This window comes from Salvelinus sp. IW2-2015, linkage group LG37 (genome assembly GCF_002910315.2).
Source record: "Salvelinus sp. IW2-2015 linkage group LG37, ASM291031v2, whole genome shotgun sequence".
NCBI classification, from domain to species: Eukaryota; Metazoa; Chordata; class Actinopteri; order Salmoniformes; family Salmonidae; genus Salvelinus; species Salvelinus sp. IW2-2015.
The window spans coordinates 16,610,153-16,631,865 of NC_036876.1; the positions used below are offsets into that span (position 1 = coordinate 16,610,153).

The window sequence follows — 21,713 nt, forward strand, 5'->3', positions numbered from 1 at the left end:
GATGCATTGCAATTGCATTTTCTTCATGTGGTACAGTCACATTTGGTTAAATCATCCCTTTATTAACGAGAAAAAAGGACTCTCGTCTCTCTCTTTCCCTCCCTCTCATTTGAACAAATAGGCTACTTCGTCGCCTACCCTCTAGAAACCTACCAAACAAGTTCAGCCCTAGTTGCGTGCGCTGGGGAACGAAACTGGAGAGGTGGAGAGAGCGCGCGAGACACAATTGTGAATCGCTCTCACAGTCCAGCAGATAGGTGCTGCAAACGCACGCTGCGTTCATGCATGTGAAGAGTGGTCGCTTGGATTGAGAATGCGGAAAAGAACGAGGATTCTCACGTAATAATTCACCGACATTTTCCAATTATCTACATCGGGAATTACAATTGTCCTTGTTTGTTTCATTTTTTATTATTCCCTCACTATCAGTTTTTTTTATCTATCCGTATTGCTTGCGACTGTGAGAACTGTGAGAACTAACCTTAACTACTTACGGGCTGCTTCTTATAAGTGAGTGAACGTAGAGAAGAAATCAGAGTGCACGGATGCTGCTTGGATAGGCTTCTGGACACATAATGTGTTGCTTGTACGCTGCTTCAAGGTAAGAAGACGAGTGGCTCTGTAAAGTAGCCTAACTGTATCATCACAATTTGGGAATCTGTGCGGGCATTTCATTGCCACTAATCTGTTGGAAATATCTTCGAAGGAATCTTGACCATTTACATCGCTTCTATATCAATCTGGGAGATTTTATTTTTTTGTCTAACAGAATAAACTCGGACTGATTCAACATTAAAATAAAATAAGATAACATTTTGGACATTTTCTCTTTACAGGCATGATAAGATATTCGGAATCCTTATGAATTCATGACATAGGATATAACCAGACTGAACGGACTGTGAAAGAAACATTTATTCGTTGCTGGAAAAAAGGGGTGAGGATAATCCCCCCCCCACAAAAAAAATAAATGAAGAAAAGTATAGCGGGTGCACTTGCTCTTATTCACTGCAGTTGAAGCGGTGTTGGTGTGCGTCCGGAGTATGAAGTCTTACACATCCTGAAACGAAGGACTTCAAATTCACCGAGAAGGAAAATTATGTTTTCCAAAAACAATAGCAGCAAGTAAACGTCATCCTCATTCGATTCAAGGCTTTAAAATCCAGTTGAGACATTGCGGGGAACAATGAGGACTACTGGCGCAGTGGACTATATATGCTACAGTTTACTCATCCTGCAGCTGCTGAATCAGCCCGATGCCAAGCAAGTGTTGCGATATCGCTTGGCTGAGGAGGGACCCGCCGATGTCAGGGTAGGGAACGTAGCCAAAGACCTCGGAATCGTCGCCGGGTCTGGTGAGGTGACGTTTACCCTCGAGTCCGGCTCTGATTTTTTCAAAATAGATAATATAACAGGCGAGCTGACCACTAATGAACGGCGGATAGACCGTGAAAAATTACAGCAGTGCCAAATGATATTTGATGAAAACGAATGTTTCATAGATTTTGAAGTGTCAGTAATTGGACCGGCTCAGAGCTGGGTTGACCTGTTCGAGGGGAAAGTCATTATTTTAGACATAAATGACAACACCCCGTCTTTCCCCTCTCCTGTTCTGACACTGTCAGTGGAGGAGAACAGACCGATTGGCACTCTCTATCTCCTGCCCACTGCCACCGACAGAGATTTTGGCAGGAACGGAATTGAGAGATATGAGCTTATTCAGGACAGCGGGGAGAGCTCCAGGCGCCTGGGTTCGAACTCAGGGGGACGCGGAGTGGACAGCAGGAGATTTGATGAGGGGGCAGCCAGGAGCAGCGTCTTTGAACTGCAAGTTGCTGACACAACTGATGGGGAAAAACAGCCGCAGCTCATCATTAAAGGAGCGCTGGACAGGGAGCAGAGGGACTCTTATGAGCTCACCCTGCGTGTTAGGGATGGGGGCGACCCCCCACGCTCTTCCCAGGCCATCCTGAGGGTGATGATCACTGATGTGAATGACAACAGCCCCCGCTTTGAGAAGGCTGTGTATGAGGCTGACCTGCCAGAGAACAGCTCCCCTGGTGCCCCCATCCTGCAGCTGAAAGCAGCTGACGCGGACGTCGGGGTGAACGGTCAGATTGAGTACGTATTCGGCGCGGCCACAGAGTCAGTGCGTAGGCTGCTGAGGCTGGACGAGAGCTCGGGGTGGCTGAGCGTGCTCCATCGTATTGACCGCGAGGAGGTGAGTCAACTACGCTTCACGGTGATGGCGAGGGACCGAGGTCAGCCGCCCAAAATGGACAAGGCCACCGTGGTCCTCAACATCAAAGATGAGAACGACAACGTGCCTGCTATCGAGATTCGTAAGATCGGACGCATTTTCTTGAAAGATGGAGTGGCCAACGTGGCAGAGGATGTAGTGGTGGACACGCCTATAGCCTTAGTCCAGGTGTCAGACCGCGATCAGGGCGAGAACGGCATCGTGACCTGCACTGTGGTGGGTGACGTGCCCTTCCAGCTCAAACCGGCCAGTGAGATTGAGGGTGAGATGAATAAGAAGAAATACTTTCTCCATACATCAGCCCCACTGGACTATGAGGCCACACAGGAGTACAACGTGGTCATCGTGGCTGTGGACTCAGGAAGCCCTAGCCTGGCCAGTAATAACTCGCTTATCGTGAAGGTGGGAGACTTCAACGACAACCCACCCATCTTTAGCCAGAACGTGGTGGAGGTGTCCTTTCTGGAAAACAATGCCCCAGGCGAGAGGGTGACCACAGTGCGGGCAATCGATGCTGACAGTGGCAAGAATGCGGAAATCGCCTACTCCCTCGTCTCCTCTGTAAATGGGATATTCTCCATTGATGCAGACAGTGGTGACATCAGAGTAAACACCATTCTGGACAGGGAGCAAACAGAGAGGTATGAGTTCAAAGTGATAGCTAAAGATAAGGGCATGCCCATTCTCCAGGGGTCAGCCACTGTGGTGGTCCTGGTGGCAGATAAGAACGACAATGAGCCAAAGTTCATGCAGGATGTGTTCACCTTCTACGTCAAAGAGAACCTAACACCCAACAGCCCTGTTGGCATGGTGACCGTCATTGACGCTGACCAGGGCCAGAACGCTGAAATGAGCCTCTTCATCGAGGAAGAGGAGGATATCTTCTCCATTGAGAATGACACAGGAACCATTTTCTCCACCATGTCATTTGACCGTGAGCAGAAGACTTCATACACGTTTAGGGTCAAGGCCGTGGACGGTGGAGACCCACCCAGATCCGCCACAGCCACTGTGTCACTTTTTGTGATGGACGAGAACGACAACCCGCCAACCGTCACCTTCCCCATCAACAGCTCTTACACCCTCCTGCCCCCCTCCAGCAACATCAGGACTGTAGTACGTACCGTCATAGCCACTGATACGGACACAGGGATCAACGCTGACCTGAGCTACAGCATCATCAGCGGAAACCCCTTCAAACTGTTTGAGATTGACGGGGGCAGCGGGGTCATCTCACTGGTGGGGAAGCTGGAGCAGAAACACTATGGCCTCCATAGACTGGTGGTTCAGGTGAACGACAGCGGGCAGCCCTCCCAGAGCACCACTACCCTTGTGCATGTCTATGTCAATGAGACCCTCTCTAACTCCACCATCGTAGAGGCCCAGGTGGCCAAGAGCCTGGGTACGCCGCTCAATACCAACATCGCTGGTGACCCCAACTACGACCTGGGTAAGCAGCGGCTGAGCATCGTCATCGGGGTGGTGTCGGGCATCATGACGGTCATTCTCATCATCCTCATCGTCGTCATGGCCCGTTACTGCCGCCCCAAGAACAAGAATGGCTATGAGGCAGGCAAGAAGGACCACGAGGACTTCTTCACCCCTCAGCAGCATGACAAGGGCAAAAAGCCTAAGAAAGACAAGAAGAACAAGAAGTCCAAACAGCCACTGTACAGCAGCATCGTCACCATTGAGGCCTCCAAGCCCAACGGCCAGCGCTACGATGGTGTCAACGAGAAGCTGTCGGACAGCCCTGGGATGGGCCGGTACCGGTCTGTTAACGGAGGGCCCGGGAGCCCGGATCTGGCCCGGCACTACAAGTCCAGCTCGCCACTGCCCACGGTCCAGCTCCACCCCCAGTCGCCCACGGCCGGGAAAAAGCATCAGGCTGTTCAGGACCTGCCCCCTGCCAACACCTTCGTTGGCACCGGAGATAACATTTCGCTTGGATCTGACCACTGCTCTGAGTACAGCAGTCAAACCATCAACAAGTACAACAAACAGGTAAGAATACATTGACTCAATATATATATATATATATATATATATATATATATATGTGTGTCATTTTTTTCTTCTTTTTTTTCTTTCTGTTTTCAAATGTGTCATGTTTCTCCCTCTCTTAGTGTTATCTCCTGCGTAATGCCTCCTGACAGGCCTAGTCTCAGTAGTCATGTTGCTTTTATGGTGCTAATATGTGTCAAGTTAGCTGTATTGATCTGTTTGGGTTTGGAGTGCCACTCACCATGTGATATTGAAAAAGGAAATGAGGACATGCGTAGCCTATGCCAGGATATCATTTTCACTCGCCGGAGCGTATCCGGCTCTTTTGCTCTCTCTAGTATTGTGAGGCGGTTTAGTTTGACTGGGGTGTCACTTTGGCTGACATATGTGTTTTGAGTGTTGTAGACCGCCTGCATACGGGTCTGGTTTGCAGTTATTCTATCACAGTGTGGCTAGGTAGCTAGGATACCCTTCTGCTAGGTCAATAACTCCCCGCCCTCTTTGTAACAAGGCAACCTTTTTCTTCCTTTTAGAGGGTGAAAAAAAACAAGAGAAAGGAGAAAAAAAAGGAAGACATTGTGATAATGAAATACAGGAGTGGCCTTCTAAAGGAATGCTAACCGAGGGTGCCGTGTTTTACATGGATTTCAGCTTGACTAGGAACATCTGGGCAGGAGGTCACAACATTCCTGTGCCCTGATGTGTCTGCATCAATTCACTGACCCAGCAGTCAAATCGGGCTTACATAAACCTCTCCCTCCTGCTCTTTCTCTCTCTTTCTCGCTCATGTTCTGTCTCAGACACGTTCTGTCTTTCGCTCTCTCCATCCCTTCTGTAGGCTACTCTCATTTATCTCCTCATCCATCTCTCTCTTCCCTCTTTCTCTCTCTCTCCTTCGTCTCACTATACCCTCTTTATTTCCTTATGACACCCATCTCTTACGCATTCTCCCTCCGGCCATCCCTTCCTCTGTTTCCTATCTTCCTCGCTCCTCTCATCGACTCTTTGTGCCATCATTCATGGCTGCATGCATGACAGGGACATTCATATTCTAGGGAAGTGTGAATGAATCAATTCATATCATTATGGTTCTTAAAAAATATATATGAAAAAGCCTGGTGGAGCGAAGCAAGGTTAATACATTATGAAGTCTGTTCCTTTTCATCTGCATTTACCAGGAAAATAACACTTACCCTATTGTTTCATATGTTTTCTATGGCAATCTAATGCATTATTGATTGTTCTCTTACGTGTTGTAAGCAGCAAACTCCTCTTGCATTGCTGTGTGCTGTTCTGTCAGCACAGTAGATTGGGCTGATTTCTCTCTCTCTCTCTCTCTCTCTCTCTCTCTCTCTCTCTCTCTCTCTCTCTCTCTCGGTCCTCTCTCTCTCTCCTCTTCTTCTGTCTCTCTCTCTCTCTCTCTCTCTGCTTCTCTCTCTCTCTCTCTCTCTCTCTCTCTCTCTCATCAGTATCCGCCTCCTCATCCCCTCCCGCGCTCCCTCTCCCACCCTATCTTTCACTCTCCTCAAAATCATTGCTCTAAATTTCTTTTTGCTCTTTTCCTCGCTTGCCTTTTTTCATGCAGTGTCTCTTTCTTTATTAATCTTCTCTCCCTTACTCTACCCTATATCCCTTTCCCTCCTGCTATTTCCTCTCTTTTTCCTCTACTGTCTCTAACAGCTTCTAATGCGCCGTATTCAGTGTTTTGTGTGAGGACTGCTGTTGCTTACGGATGTCCCATCCATAATTAACAGGCCACTCTATTCGCTGCGGCAGAGCTATGTATTGTGTATGTCGCTAGCTGTGCTGCTGCACTTTTCTATAATTATTTATTTACTTTTTTATGTGAATTCTCGCTACAGCGGTTTTTTATTTTTATAGACAAGTCAATTCATTCAAGGATTCAGACACAGACCCGAAACACACATGGATGTCGAGCATTGAGTGTTGAGGTTTTGCAAAGGCTGTCCCCGCCACCATAATGTGCAATTACCTCTAGTTAAACATGCAGAGCTACTTTTTCTCGATTCTCCTCAACGATAACTCCCACTGGCTAATGTAGAAGTGTTGCCCTCTATGGTTTAATGAATATTGTCAGAAGCAGCGGCAACTGTAGCCCCATGTACCCATTAGGAACCAGAGAGACAGTATATAACATTCTATAACGTGTTATTACATTCCCATACATGCCGTGTCAAACATTCCCTGTTGATACTTTGATTGAACGGCTGCACTTACAGTCTCCTGAGGTTAATTGAATTGCTGGGAAATGCCCTTTACGTATAGATGTGCCCCAATTATGGCATCAAGTGACCATGTCTTTAATAGAGAGCAGAGTGGTAGTCATGCTCTTGCATTTTAGGGCCACCACAGCTAAAACACGCTGGTAAGGACCCCCCTTTGGTTGAGGACATAATGTGTAATGAAACGCATAAGGATTCTGAGGTGCTGGGGATGGAATTATACATAGAAATAGAATGAATAGATTCGATTTCTATCGAATTAAACATGGCTTCTTGTCCGACTCCGTTGTTGCTATGGTTTTGCATGCAGAGCCGGCGGGAGGTTGGATTAGGGATAAGGTTTCATATCTGATTGTAGAGAATTGCACAGTAGATCACATTGTATTGCGACTGCTGGAGACAGGGTAATCCGCAATGTCAAATTGATCACATTAGATATGGAAATTGCTATTCAAAACATATCAGATTTAACCTTTGTTATTGAATTAACAGTGGCAGGAAATCCAAAATGCATTGCAATCTATGATATTTAAGGCTCAATGAGGTTGAAACCTTTTGATGGGATTAGCAAATCTCTCTCACTCACACACATACACCGACTCTCTCTCCTTCTCTCTCTCTCTCTCTCTCTCCATCTTTCCCTCTGTAGTTTCTCCTCTTTATGGATCTCTCTCGCTTTCTCCACTTCTCACACTCTCCTTCGATCACTCTCCTCCTAGAAATAGAGACAGACACAAGAAAGAGAGCCCTGTTTGCGGTACACAGAGTAGTCTCTACTTTTCCACATGAGAGTTGGGGGGGGGGGGGCAGCTTCACTATCCTATTGACTATGAGTCTCTACTGCGGTATCAGGTTCCTTCTAGGTCTCCTTCCACCTCATCCTTCGCCTACCTAATATAACAATAACCACCGCACATGCAGCAGCCGGCTTGGGCTCCAAGCAGGTAACCAGGCAACCAGTGAAGTTTAGCAGGTTGTCGTCAGACATTTAAGCAGTCATTAAGCCAGGGGAGCACAGAGTGAGAAGCCAGCGTGTCACTGAGCAGCCATTGAGTTAGAACAGTAGGGTGATGTACCTGACATTTCAGTCATTCCTGGAACACCACACGGATTGGATTCAAGCCTGTGTTTTTTGTCTCTCTCTCTTTCTTCCATTGTATCCCTACTGCGACATTGTTCTCAGTTGTCATGTTTCCGTAGCTAAATCCCTGTGTTAAACAGTGTTTTAGTTGATAATCGTCATACTCTCAAATACCAAATGCCTAAAGCTAAATTATTGGTCACACTTTATTTGGAAATGTCCAGATTTTCCATTTGTAGATGCTCTACAGATGGTCATACTATCAACAAAATATATGTTGATGAGCATCTGCCTGCTAAGGTTAGGGTTAGGCTTAGAATAAGGGGTTAGGGTAAAGATTAAGGTAAGGGTTAGGGCTAGGGTCAGGTTAAGGGTTAAGTTAAGGATTACAATAAGGGTTAAGGTTAGGGTTAGGTCTAGGGTTAGGTTTAGTAGATAGTTAGCTGAAATGTTACTGATAGTCTGTAGAGCAGGGGTTTCCAACAGGTCGATCACGAGCTACCAGTAGCTCGCAGTCCACCTATGAGTAGCTTGCCAAACAATTCTGAAAGTATATGCAATTTTCACTTGTTCCACCACAAACTGTCATAAACAAATCTCTTTCAGACACCGCAAGCTCCCAGCTACTACCTTATCAATGCAACATTGACATTATCACACCGCTGGTTAGCCACTATTGGCTTAAAAAGCCAAACCTAACACAATATCTGCCAATTATTTCCAGCATTTTTGCATCTGTCTGTCTGTGTGGTTTGTCTATCACTCCGAGTGTAGCCAGTTGATGTGATAACCGTCTTGTGGGTTGATTGAAATACTTTCCCCAAAACCTTCTCAATTAAATGTTAACTGCAAAGTAGGCTTACCTGGCAGAAGTATATCATGAGTAAGTATTTCATTTGTATCTAAAATGTATTTGCAAACGTGTCTATGAAATGAGCAGTAGCAGCATTGCTAGACTGGCACACTAGTCTGCACATTCCTCACTCCCTAGATGCACATTTAAAGGTGCAATATGCAGAAATCGCTCTGCCATTTCATGGTTGCTAAAATTCAAATAGTTCAGTTTAGGTTTATGTGACAAAACAAGCAATGTATAGTTTAGAGAATCATTATACCATCTAAACTGCTATGAGATATCTTTCCATAACCAAAAATATGTTTTGTTCAGCTGTTTGAAGCTGGTGTGCAAAACCAGAACAATTGTAATTTTTAGAGTTTTAAACCAGGAAAACAAAAATGAGAAAACATAATTTGGGAAAATATGAAAGATAATTAGATTTTATAGGGCCCCTCTTAGAGTTGTTTATTAACCATTATTTTACCAGAAATATTGACAGAAAACCTAGTGCACTACCTTTTCTTGTACACAAAGGACCCGGGGAAGAGTTGCAGGGGTGAGGAGAAGAGAAAGATATGCCTATTTGAAAGCTAGAATAAAATGAGTAGCTCGAGACATGTTACATTTTCTTAAAGCAGCTCTCATGTTACAAAAGGCTGGAGACCCCTGCTGTAGAGCATCTACAGATGGACTGTCCAAATAAAGTGTTACTAAATTATTGGCTAAGCTAAGATAAAGATAATTCCTTCGATAGCTCACCTTTTCTATCCAAAGACACAATGTTTACTCTTAAAGTAACTCACCATGCCTTTTTTAAGTGTGGCGTTTGAAATAATGTTATCCCCTGTCCAGGTGGATCCTTGTCTTATCTTTTCTAAACAATCGAGAACTGAGGCAGGTTGTAATCCTATCCCTCTGCCTCAGGGCATGTATAAATCTCTGTACAGTGGGTCAGCTGAGGCTGCCTCGCCTCAGGCTAGGGTTGGTTCAGCGAGCATGACTGGACATTGCCCCATTGCCCTCACTGCCCTCTCCTCCCTCACCTCATTCCACTTGCACAGTGTTGCTCCTATCCTCCCCCTTCCTTCCCTTCCCATCCCCTCCTCCAACTTGTCAAGCCCCAACTTACCTTATTTACATAAGGTTCCCTTCTCGCCACAGCATCTCAAACAAATAATATCAGCATGCAAATAGGGGTCATTACGTATGTGTTCGCTAGCCAAACACACATGATGTAACAGGCCTTTTGCACTGTCGGTCTGCCGAGATAACAAAACCAATATGGAAAAACCTCAATTTGCCTGGAGGCTAATTTGTTTAAAACCAGAAGCTACTGTGGTTACCTAAACACCTTTGAGATGCCACAATTGTCCTAATCTGTTTTGCTGCCCCCTCTGTGAATCTTTATTATAGCCGTGTACTAACCTAGCGTGTTTGTAAATAGTCTGCAGCCTATATCTATATGAACCGTTGCAAATCGTCTACCTACTGTATTTTTACCCCGCTCTGTAAACTTCAGTACGTTTCTGTAACCTTCCATTTATTTGGTTCTGATTCTATCTGTGTCAAACAGGTTAAGGGAGGCAGTCAACAGTTGCACTCAATAAGGTAATTACTTGATAACAGGAACTGTTCGAGGTTTATCATGTTTGGTCAGGTTGACTCCCCCGTGGATGATGAAACGGGTCGGATGCTGAAACAGGTCGAATGACTGACTCGAGGCTGGACCGGAGAGAAAACATTGGCCACTGTTGTTATCATAGCCGTTGTATGATGCAAATTGCTCGTTTTGTTTATCTTCTATATTTGAATCCCATGTGGATCATCCACGTTACGGTACACTGTAAAGAAATAAGGAAGTAGGCATAAAATGTTCTGTATTCGGTATGTGTTCACCCATATGGGAGTTTGTGAATTGTAGCCATTTAGCTTATGCGTATAACCTACATGTAAAACATTTGGCATGAATCGGTTGAACAACATATTAATGGATTACATTCTTTGTAGAGTATAGCCACTAAAATGAAATCATCATGCAACTAACATAACATGAACGAAGCGGCATCTGTTTGCCTGTGTATCATTAAGTATATGCACAGCACAGGGGAAAAAGGCCTGTTGGTGTGAGAAGATGAAGATGGTGCAGAATGAGATCCGCTGGTTGGTTCATCACCGCTTTATGTTTAGTACAGGAGGTTGCCTGTGGTGCTGTGTGTTTACTGCCGTGTCGACTGATGCTAATTTGATCACATTTGTCTCGGATGGCTTAATTGACTTTGTTATGGACGGCAACACCACACCAGGCATTTTGTGTATGTGCTTTACAGTGAGACTGAAAGGGGGGATATTGGGAGAGATGGAGAAAGAGAGAGAGCGAGAGATAAAATACTTGTGAAATTGCACTGGCCAGCAAATTCCTGAATAATTTGAGTGGGGTGATTTAAATACATTAGTTTTAGGCCAGTGACTAATCTGCAGATTAGGGTTACCTGACAGCTAGGCATGCATGGAGAACAGATGCTGAAGGAAGTAAGGAGGGAGAGAAAGTGAGAATGAGCAAGAGGGAGAACACTAGTCCCTACTCAATACTGAATGTGTTGGATTCTGTCTGACTAATTGTTTGACTACTGGTTGGGTGACCCTGTACATAACACTAAATAAGATGTGACTTAAGTGGTATTATACCTCATGTATTTCATGTATTTCAATGGCTTTGAATGAGCTACACTGGCTACCTGACCTGGAAACATATTGCGAAGGCGAGGCCTTTCGAAGGCAAGACTTTTTTCAAAAGAGTAGAAATCAATCGCCTTTAGGGTGTTTTCACATATAGTCTTCTTTAAAAGAACCGATCTCCGTCCTCTTTAAAGTGAACTCTGGGGTAAAAGCAAAAGAACTCAGTTCTCTTTCTAGTCACACTGCCCTTGCCTTTGAATGAGGACTCAACTCTTTTGCCGATTCACTTCACCTGTTTTGTGGACCGAGTTCTCTTTGCTTTCACATGTTTAGAACGGAACCAAGATCGTTTTCCAACATGCACTCTGGGTTTTTACAAATTGCAGGACAAACCATTCAATCAGAATGTGTTATCGGGCGGCTAGATATACCTACTTACATTTTGGAAGCTAATAGATTGCATTTGGTTAAAATATGAGACATAATAATTGTCATCAAAATATACTATTAGCAATAAATAGCAATACAATAACTGCAGAATAAAAAGTGCTCTAATTGAAAAGTGTACACCCAAGGTAGGCTACTGCCCCTTTAAGAGCTAGAATAGATTTTGTACCCTATGTTGTGATTCTCACCAAATATATTATCTTTTCACGCTATTCAAACCCCACAATTAATAAACAGCTTATGAAGCTATTTTAGCATATAGATCACATAATGCAAACGCATAATCTGAACTAAAAACCACACATTTTGGAATTTCTGTGTGTCCTTGACACAAAACAGCACACATTTTTTTTCCCGCAAACCTACACGTCACCATCTTCTCTCTTTTGTGGTAGCAATGTGAGGGTTTCTGGCAGGGGAATTGGTGTTGCAGTAGTTTAGTGTGTGGTACGGGAATTATGACAAGTGGACCTGGGGAGCTTTGCATTAACATTGTCCTAGGAAAGGGAACCGGACTACTTCAGGGGCTCTTTTGAGGAAACTGAGAGTTCACACTGCACAAAGAAATTGCGAACCGCACTGAGTTCACAGAAATTGTCTGAAAGGGACCAGGTGTGAAAACACCCCTAGAAAAGGAGGCCTTGATCAATCTCTCTCTCTTTGTCAATCTTCTGCTCTCTCTTCCCATTCTCTTTCTGTGCTCGTCTCTCTCCTTCTGTTCTGTTTTCTTTCTTTCTGCCTTTATTTCTATCCCTCTTCTCCTCGCTACATCTGCCATTGTGGCCATTGGCTGGGTATGAATGTAAATAGTCATGATTGAATCAGGAGCAGCCCAGATGCATTGGTAACATTTGTCATGATAACACGGTGAAAGAGAGAATGGGGAAGATAAGTCACAAAGTCAACCATAATGCGGCTTGATTGCTCAACGGCGCGCCTGCTTATTTTTGTGGAAGTGTCAGCAATGTCCCCTTCTTTCTGAGCCCACATTTCAATTGTATTACATTGAATATGTAGAATATTTGCAGGTAATTCTTCCCTTTTACCAGTATCTATTCCTGCACTTCATGTCGCTGTGGTGGTGGAGGCGGCAGCAAGGGGAAATCCTAGCTCTCCAGATGTTTTGTATTCAGTTTGTCTTAGGGCTAGTGTGAATTCCTGATAGGGGCCCACTCATTTTTGCTAAAAGGTACATTGCTATTGTTGGTATTTCCTATTGTGGCTGTCCCTCCTCATCTACTTGTTCTTCAAGCAGCAGCCCCAGTAACTCTGAACATCACTTAGCATCACTGCTAGTGAAACTCAGGGGAATAGTTTGCTGTCAACATGAAGGATCACAACAGGGCTCATACTGTATGTGGGTATGTCTGTCTTTGATTTTAATGGACAACAACACAATGGTTTCTGAGCTTCATAAAAATTGCACGGTCCACTGAGGCTTTCGGTGATGATACTATGTTGACTAGAAAAGGACAAAAATAATGGATATTTATGTTTTTAGCTCTGCTAGTGCTCTAGGGAATACATTTGTGAATGCATATGTGTATTTTAACATGTTTATTACATGTGCGTGTGCCTGTATCTGTACACTGTGTGTGTGTGTGTGCATCTTTGTGTGTGTACCTTTTTATCTGCGTATCTGAGCGTGTATCTGTGTGTGTATGTGAGCGATTAGGGCAGTCCCCGACAAAAAAAAATCTTGGTCGATCCAGGCATCTGTTCTTTTTTTAAACGTGTATTTTTCAATATATACTGTAGACACACCCTATGTTCGAATAAAATCAACCATATGTAGGCTACTGAGCGTATCTGATGCTTTAACACTGTGATTAAATATGAAGTCACACAAATTACTAAAGATGGAGCCAGAGATCAATATAGCCTAACCAGAAGGAAAAAAACTCTTCCCGACCCTCCTCCTCCTTTTTGTGGAACAGTTTCATTTCAGATATAACAAAGTCTTCATATCACAAAGTCATTGTCATGTGGTTAATAAAAATGATATCTAAATTAAAATGATACAAATCTAAAATGTAATTTCTATTGCCAATATGTAAAACTAGCCTACATAAAGCCACCAAATAAAAACGTTCCAGCCCGCAGGTGCAAAAAAATATCCTGATAAAAAATATCCTTTAAATCACATTGGCTATGCATGGTCTGGTTGCAAGGATCTTGAACCATTGTATCAAGTATTAACTTGGTACGGCCAAGCTCATGCTAGCAAACTTGCAACATTGTGTAAAATATTCTGGGCCCTCGGAGTTTCCCGTGCCAGTGAGCTCCGGACAGACAGACACAGCTGTATAAGAAGTAATCAGATCGGCCTTTTTTATGACGTTTCCACCGGATCAGAGCATGACATTTTGTCTCTCCTTTCATGTTGAATGGTTATCGAAATAGGCTATGTTGAGGAACTATTGTCATTCTCAATGCATGTCGAATGCATTAACAGAATTTACCTCAACCAAACAAACACTGTAGATTAGAAATTATGGTAGTTAATGGTAAATGTACTACTGGTGTGCCATCCCTGCGGCCTCCGCAATGGATTTGTTCACTCAGACAAGCGTGAATCAGACCGTTGTCTCGTGTGCCATCATTCTTTTACAATATATTTGCCACTGTTCAACTAAAAACAACATCTTGTCGGCCAAATGCCCATCGACCAAATACTCGACTAAATGGGGTCAGCCCTATGGGGTCAGTTCTCACATATGCTGAGCAATTGTTGGCTGCTTTTCCATCACTCTGTGCCTTTGAACGGGGTATGCTATTAGGTGCCAGGTGCACCGGTTTGTGTCAAGAACTGCAATGCTGCTGGGTTTTTCATGCTCAACCATTTCCTGTGTGTATCAAGAATGGTCCACCACCCAAAGGACATCGGGCCAACTTTACACAACTGTGGGAAACCTTGGAGTCAACATGGGCCAGCATCCCTGTGGAATGCTTTCGACACTTTATAGAGTCCATGCCCCGATGAATTGAGGCTGTTCTGAGGGCAAAAGGGGGGACTCAATATTAGGAAGGTGTCCTTAATGGTTTGTACACTCAGTGTATGCTTGTGTAGTGCCACCAGTGTGGTGTCAGACGAGTGGACCGTTTTCTAATGTTTCAGAGGCTACTGATGTCAAAATAATCATACTGACACACAACAAATACTGCTAAGAGATATATCTGGGTCTAAATAGATGCACTATGTAGTGTTTGACGTGATTGTTTGGTTTAGGACTTGTACTGGATGCATTTCAGGAGTTGCAAGGAGTTTGCAACGTTTCACAGGTTTAAACAACCTCCAATGTGCAGTGCTCTCACACTCGTGGTCTAAATGGCTCACACTTTTTCCCATAATTCAGCCTCTAATGCAGGCCTAGGCAATTCCAGTCCTCGGGAGCCTGATTGGTGTCACACTTCTCCCCCATCCCTAGCAAACACACCTGATTTAAACTAATTGCACTTTTAACTGAAGATCATGATTAGTTGATTATTGGAGTCAGATGTGTTAGCTGGGGCTGGGGCAAAAGTGTGACACCAATCAGACCTACGAGGACTGGAGTTGCCCAGTGCTGTTCTAATGTCACCCGTCACTGTCGGCAACCACTGGCGACCAATCCCATCGCTCGTTGTCATGGCTGTTGAAAGGAGCAAGGTGCAGCGTGGTGAGCGTACATTTTCTTTTATTGAGAAAATGACGCCAAACAAAACAATAAACACTACAAAAACAAACCGTGAAGCTCAAAGGCAAAGTGCCCTAAACAAAGTCAACTTCCCACAAACACAGATGGAAAAAAGAGCTACCTAAGTGTAACGGATGTGAAATGGCTAGCTAGTTAGCGGGTACGCGCTAGTAGCGTTTCAATCAGTTACGTCACTTGCTCTGAAACCTAGAAGTAGTGTTGCACCTTGCTCTGCGAGGGCCGTGGCCTTTGTGGAGCGATGGGTAACGATGCTTCGTGGGCGACCGTTGTTGATGTGTGCAGAGGGTCCCTGGTTCGCGCCCGTGTCGGGGCGAGGGGACGGTTTAAAGTTATACTGTTACATTGGTGCCGTGACCCGGATCACTGGTTGCTGCGGAAAAGGAGGAGGTTGAAAGGGGGGTGAGTGTAACGGATGTGAAATGGCTAGCTAGTTAGCGGGTACGTGCTAGTAGCGTTTCAATCAGTTACGTCACTTGCTCTGAAACCTAGAAGTAGTGTTGCACCTTGCTCTGCAAGGGCCGCGGCCTTTGTGGAGCGATGGGTAACGACGCTTCGTGGGTGTCAGTTGTTGATGTGTGCAGAGGGTCCCTGGTTCGCGCCCGGGTCGGGGCGAGGGGACGGTTTAAAGTTATACTGTTACATAAGTATGGTTCCCAAAACATAGAAATAGAAAATCATAGAAACACAAAAACATAGAATGCCCACCCCAACTCACGCCCTGACCAAACCAAAATAGAAACATAAAAAGGATCTCTAAGGTCAGGGCTTGACACTAGTTAGTGAGATTTGAACTTGTTTATGAAGAGGGGATGGCTAATGTTATTTGGAAGACAGACAGAGGGAAATGCGATGGGCTGAATTGTTTTGTCTGCCTGGCTGATTACTGTGTCAGTGGTGCCTGGGTGCTGACAAGTGGAAAAACTCTGATCTGCTCGGGTTTAACCACGTACCAACAAACGGGTGTGATCATTCTACAGTGGTCCCTGGAGCGTACGATCAAACCGGTTTGATTAGAATGCTTATTTAGAACATCCAGTATCGATTGACGCAACTGTCAGCATTTGAGCTGGCCACACTGTTTTTTCACAGAAACATTTTGCAAAAAACACAGTCCTTACAAAGTTAGGTCCTGAATGTGCCCAGTTTATTTTTGGATGCAGTGTTCAGACAATCACAGAAGTAGCAACAGCATACACAATCATCCAAACTGGAAAATGTAAGCTACATAAGTCCTATCGCTAACTGAGGAAATATTGACATAACGCAAGCGGTCATATTTAGATAACTCTCGGCTGACAGAAACCACAATATGAATGAGCTAATAGCAATTACTATTTATAATTCATCACATCACGGGTCAGCTCAACATTGATCGAAATAATTGAGTAAAACACTTTCGAGAAATCGAAAGTAATCTGTAATCTCTCTCCTCGAAGAGAGAAGTTTGTGAAGAGAGAAGTTTGTTCGGCTCAGTAAAGCCTCAAACATAAATTGTCCCCAACACTGAAATGGGTTAATTCTATGCGAATTAATGAGGAGGCGGAACACAACTCAATTCATACTGTTGTTAGAAAATAATTTGAAATTGACAAATTGAAACATATCCTATAGATAATTAACAGGCAACGTGTGTGAACTGTTCTGTTGCGTAACAATCACATTTTGGAACAGTGAGTGCATTCTGACATCTACGTGCTTACAACAACTCACGCTGGGGCGACCGTTAGAGATATTCAGTTAATAGATACAACCTTCAGAATCTGATTGATTTCAGGGAGTCCTGACAAACACACAGGCTCACACAGAGAGAAGCATACACACACATTCACATGGATGCAACACAAACAGAAACACAGGCACAAACGCACACACACACACACACACACACACACACACACACACACACACACACACACACACACATTCACAGTCTGCTCATTTGGCACCGATTACTCGTTAATATTTTTCTTTGGAGCGGCTGTTGAAATATTAAGATATGTGAGGATCTCTTGACTGCATAACAAGGATTAAGAATCAGCCAAGATAAATAATACAGTTAATCCCCAGCATATTTGTGCAAAAGGATAGCGTTTTATGCAACAAGATCTCATAGTTTTACATCGAAATTTGACGTCTATGTTTGACTCATTAATTCCTCGTGGTCACAGGTTTAATTCCACATGGTTACAGGGTTAAAACAGAAACATCTCAAAGTGTATTAAGTATTGAGTCCGAGTGGTTACGGTCAGGGCTATGGTTTGGGGAAGGCTTAAACATTTTTTAGTTTAACAATCCACTGTTACCATCTGATGTACTCAATACCTTTTCTTTATTTGAAATGATTGTTTATTTGGGAAAAACCCAATTCAGACACACTTGACATTTTCACATTATCATTGAGACTTCTTTCACACCAATCCACAGTTCAGCAATTGTTAATAAGCATGTCTAGACATGCAATACTGCCCTCAGGGTCATGTCACACCTCCAAGTTCATCCATAGAATGTACATAGTTGTCAGCATTAATTAACAATGTTCTCAGGACCTTTTCAAACGTCCGTAATCGAAGTCTATTTCTAGTGATCAGCCTGGTTCTATTACCAGGCATATCCATTCATATCCTCTAACCCGTTGTCTCAGGCTATAATGGATCGGACTTGACTTGGGAGAGGAGAAGAGGAACTTGAGAAGCAATATTATATTTTAAGTGTGTGTGTGTGCGTGCTACTGTGCCAGTGATTTTTTTTAGCTGGTCACGTTAGTTTTTGGTTCACAATTTCTATTATTATCAAGATTTATTCAAACAGCCATGGGTATCCAGACCAAGTATTCAAAAAGTTTGGTCCGAAGTCTTGGTTGGATCATTGCGATGCACAATTCAGTCATCATGCGATGTTTGAATAAACGTTTCTTAAGGTTTTAGGCCTACCTGGCAGAACGATATCATGAAGATTTGTATCAATCCCTTGGCATTGATTTAGCAAAAAAATTTACCGGGAAAATTGAATTTCCCAAAAGATAAAACTGGTTTTAAGCGGCCCTACAACTGTAAAGTGACTGTTCAAAATCTCTAACAATCACACACTTTTTGAGATTGCGCAAAGGTTTTATTTTGTCCCTCCAAACAATCAACATAAATATGATATTGTCAAGTTAAAATGTAATTATTTGTGTATGGAGGGTAGGTCATTATAGGCTGTAGGCTACTTGCTCAGCCCGCAAATTAAAGATAATATTTAAATGATGCACGCGTCATCTGCTTTCCCGGCCTAGTATTATTTTCATTCGGGCCAGTGCCAACTGAAAGATACTGGCCCGAATTAAAAGAACACTAGGCCGGGAAAGCAGATGATGCGTGCATCATTTAAATCTTATCTTGTGCCACTGGCAAATTTATCTGAATGTCAAGCCCTGCAAGGGCATGATAATTTAAAAGGTGGCTAGTCATTATTAACCTGGTTCTGTATGGAATGCAGGTACATTATGGGACACAGCTCTGGTCAAAAATTGGTGCGACCAAATCTGGTGCTGGTGCCATCAACTGAGAAAGTTGAGCCACCAGTGGAAAAAGGGCTACCAGCGGAAAAAGTTATTCTGGAGCCCTGGTGTGTGTGCGTGAATGTGTGTGTGTGCATGTGTGTGGCTCCTATGCAGAATAGAGAGGAGAACAACAGGGTCCTTCACAGTTCAGTCTCTCCATCATCCAGCACACCAGGCACAAACACAGCGACATGCCTGAGAGGGTTTCAATATCCTGTGTGTGTGTGTAATTTTCTCATATCCTACACATGTGTGTAATCCACCCCTCCCACAGTCCAAACCCATAGAATGAAAAAAAAAGAAAAACCCCACGTAACATGTGCAGCAGCAGCAGAAATATTCATTAGTGTCTGCAGGACAGGCCCTGCTATCGATGAGGCCTTACCTAGGAGAGAGAGCAGGCTATTAGCCCAGCTAGATAAATCTTGTCAAACACTGGACTAGTCTGGAAACTCCGACTGAAAAATGAGGGTCATGGACGGCCAGGAGTTTATGAGTGGCCTCGCTCGCATGTATCAAATCAGCTGAATTATGAAGTCCCACAGGCCTTTTCAGGAATGCTAATTTTCCTGTTTCCCTGCTTTCCCTCTCACTCCTCTCATTCTCTTGTCGAATCTCACCCTCTCTCTTTCATTCTGTTATTTTCTTTCTCTCCTACCCTCGTGTCTCTCTCTCTCTCTCTCTCTCTCTCTCTCTCTCTCTCTCTCTCTCTCTCTCTCTCTCTCTCTCTCTCTCTCTCTCTCTCTCTCTCTCTCTCTAGTAGCTATAGATTCTTCTCATGACATTAGAGGAATTATACAGTGATTTAGAGCGGTTGCTTCAGGTCAACCCATTTAATTACATAATTTAACTGTGAGGGTGTATGTGTACGTTAGCATGCTAGTCAATCTAATATACCTAACTGTGTATGCCTTTAACATACCCCCAGGTTTGTATGGTCTAACCGGATTTTGTGGGCCTTGACTCTAATGCTTATTTTAGAGAGACAAATCTGCCCAGTGATGCAGATTTGAGCCATTTGATAACGTTAGTCTATTGATTTGTAGCCATTTCCCTCCAGCCTTTTTGTTAACGTCACCGTTTCTCCTTGTTCTCCTCTTTCTGTTTCCTCCATCTCCCAGATATTAGAAAAGATGTGGGTTGGAGTCCTTTCTTTCCCTCTATCCATCCGCCATCTCTCTTTAGCAATGTTCGCCAGTAATAACTACACACAGTCAATTAGACTTGACCACAGGTTTCTGAAAGGTAGTCATGATGGAGAACTAGTCATAGAAGCACTTAGACGTATAGGGACTTGCAAATTGACAGTTTTGAGTGCAGTCTTTTGCATCGTTCTTTAGTTATGGAAGGAGGGAACAAAGAACGGAGGGAATAATCTAGGCCTATAGAATGGTGTTTGGTACAGTCCATTAACTTCGGGGCGGGTCCAATGCAACACTTGGGGGAAAGAATATCCAATTGTAAATTACTAGACTGGATTCAATGATGAGAACGCCTTCAGGGCATGGAGAAACAGAACTCGCTCACAGAGGCGGAGAAATTAGGGAATGTTCTTACATTTGTTGCTGTTAGGGTTTGGCTTGATGAGGTTTGGGATTCGAGGGAAACGGAAGAGCATCAATCAAATTGACACATTTGTGGGCGATACTGTGAGTAGAATAATGAGGAAGAAAATCAATTCATACTCATACAGGCTCTTATTTTCCCCCCTTATATTACAGTGCTTTTAGTCTTTCATCTGCTTTTCCCTAAAATGTTCCATTTTGAATGTGATTGCTAATGAAAACATTAAATCTCTCTTATGCAGTATTAATAACAGAAGTCTCTTTAAGTGAGTTGTCCTGCTGAGCACATAAGTATGTAAATAGGGTGTCATGCGAGGAAGGCTCTTATGAATTTACTCTGCGGAGGGAGCTCATGGTTTTGACAAGGCCCTAAGTGCCAGCGCGGGTGAAATTTAACAACTGTGTCACAGCTAGCGTTCCTCACTGGACTACTGTCTGTATGAGGAGATGGTTGGAGTCCATGTTTAATCATCATCGCCATTCTCGGCATGTTGTTGGATTATTTAGTAGAGCTGAGATTACCTACTTCCTGTGAAGCCATTTAAACAATTCATGTAAAGTTTGCCATTGCATCTGTTTAACTTGTGTGGATTGTGTTGTTATCCCCCTGCCCACCCCCTCCTTCTCGGCCCTCCGCACGCACTTGGACGTTGATTTACGTCGCTGTGTGACTGTGGCTGTGTGTGTGTGTCTACTCTTTATTCTTTAAGTCTCTTTGAATAGGCTTTCTTTCTCCCCCTTAGCCACCCGGCTCTCTCTGTGAATTGAGGACATGACATTACAATTGGCGACCTTAATTTATTTTTATAACGGCAAGCGTTATCTACGCCGACATGATTCTGTTTGAATGAGAATTCTTAGCCAGGGCCCTAGCTGCTCGCTGTTGTGTTTGTACAGGAATCCTTGGTGGTCCACAGTGTTACCATGGTAATGCCCCCCCTCTGTCTCCCCCCTCTGTCTCCCCCCTTGTCTCCCATAGATTTTTCTCTGGAGTTGGAGTTCTGGAGTTCGTTAACCGCGTTCTCTTCTCACCTCAATTTCACTCTGTTCATTTGCTGGAGATTCATTTGGCGTGAGGCAAATGGTTCGCAACATTCTCTCAACGTTGTCATGACATTGTAAAGTTGGCCGAGACACGTTTTGGACAAGGCGTGAGAAAGAGCTGTGTTTTGTGTAAACTATTTAGATAAAGGACACCTGGATATGGTGTTTTGTTTCAAAGGAGAAGGTTCTGTGAACCGTAAATTGACGGGCGTCTCAACCGTTCATCCCCTCTCTTTACCCGGCTTGTATCTTCCTTGTGTTGTGTCTCTGTCTGGACCATGGTGATGCTGTTGTCTCTTCCCTGTGTTGTGTCTCT

The 21,713-nt window shown here is 43.9% G+C and overlaps 1 protein-coding gene across 4 annotated transcripts in view; it reads left to right on the forward strand.

Moving 5' to 3' along the window:
* The first annotated feature begins 244 nt into the window (after positions 1 to 244).
* The window catches only part of pcdh7b (protocadherin 7b), a 199,157-nt gene continuing 177,688 nt past the window's right edge, over positions 245 to 21,713 (forward strand). For 3 of the 4 annotated variants that reach the window (XM_070437860.1, XM_023982202.2, XM_070437861.1), the window contains exon 1: positions 245 to 4,264. In XM_070437860.1, the coding sequence (XP_070293961.1) occupies positions 1,187 to 4,264 (3,078 nt within the window). In that variant the 5' untranslated portion in view covers positions 245 to 1,186. The remainder of the gene's footprint in view (positions 4,265 to 21,713) is intronic. The other variant, XM_023982201.2, reaches the window with a different exon arrangement.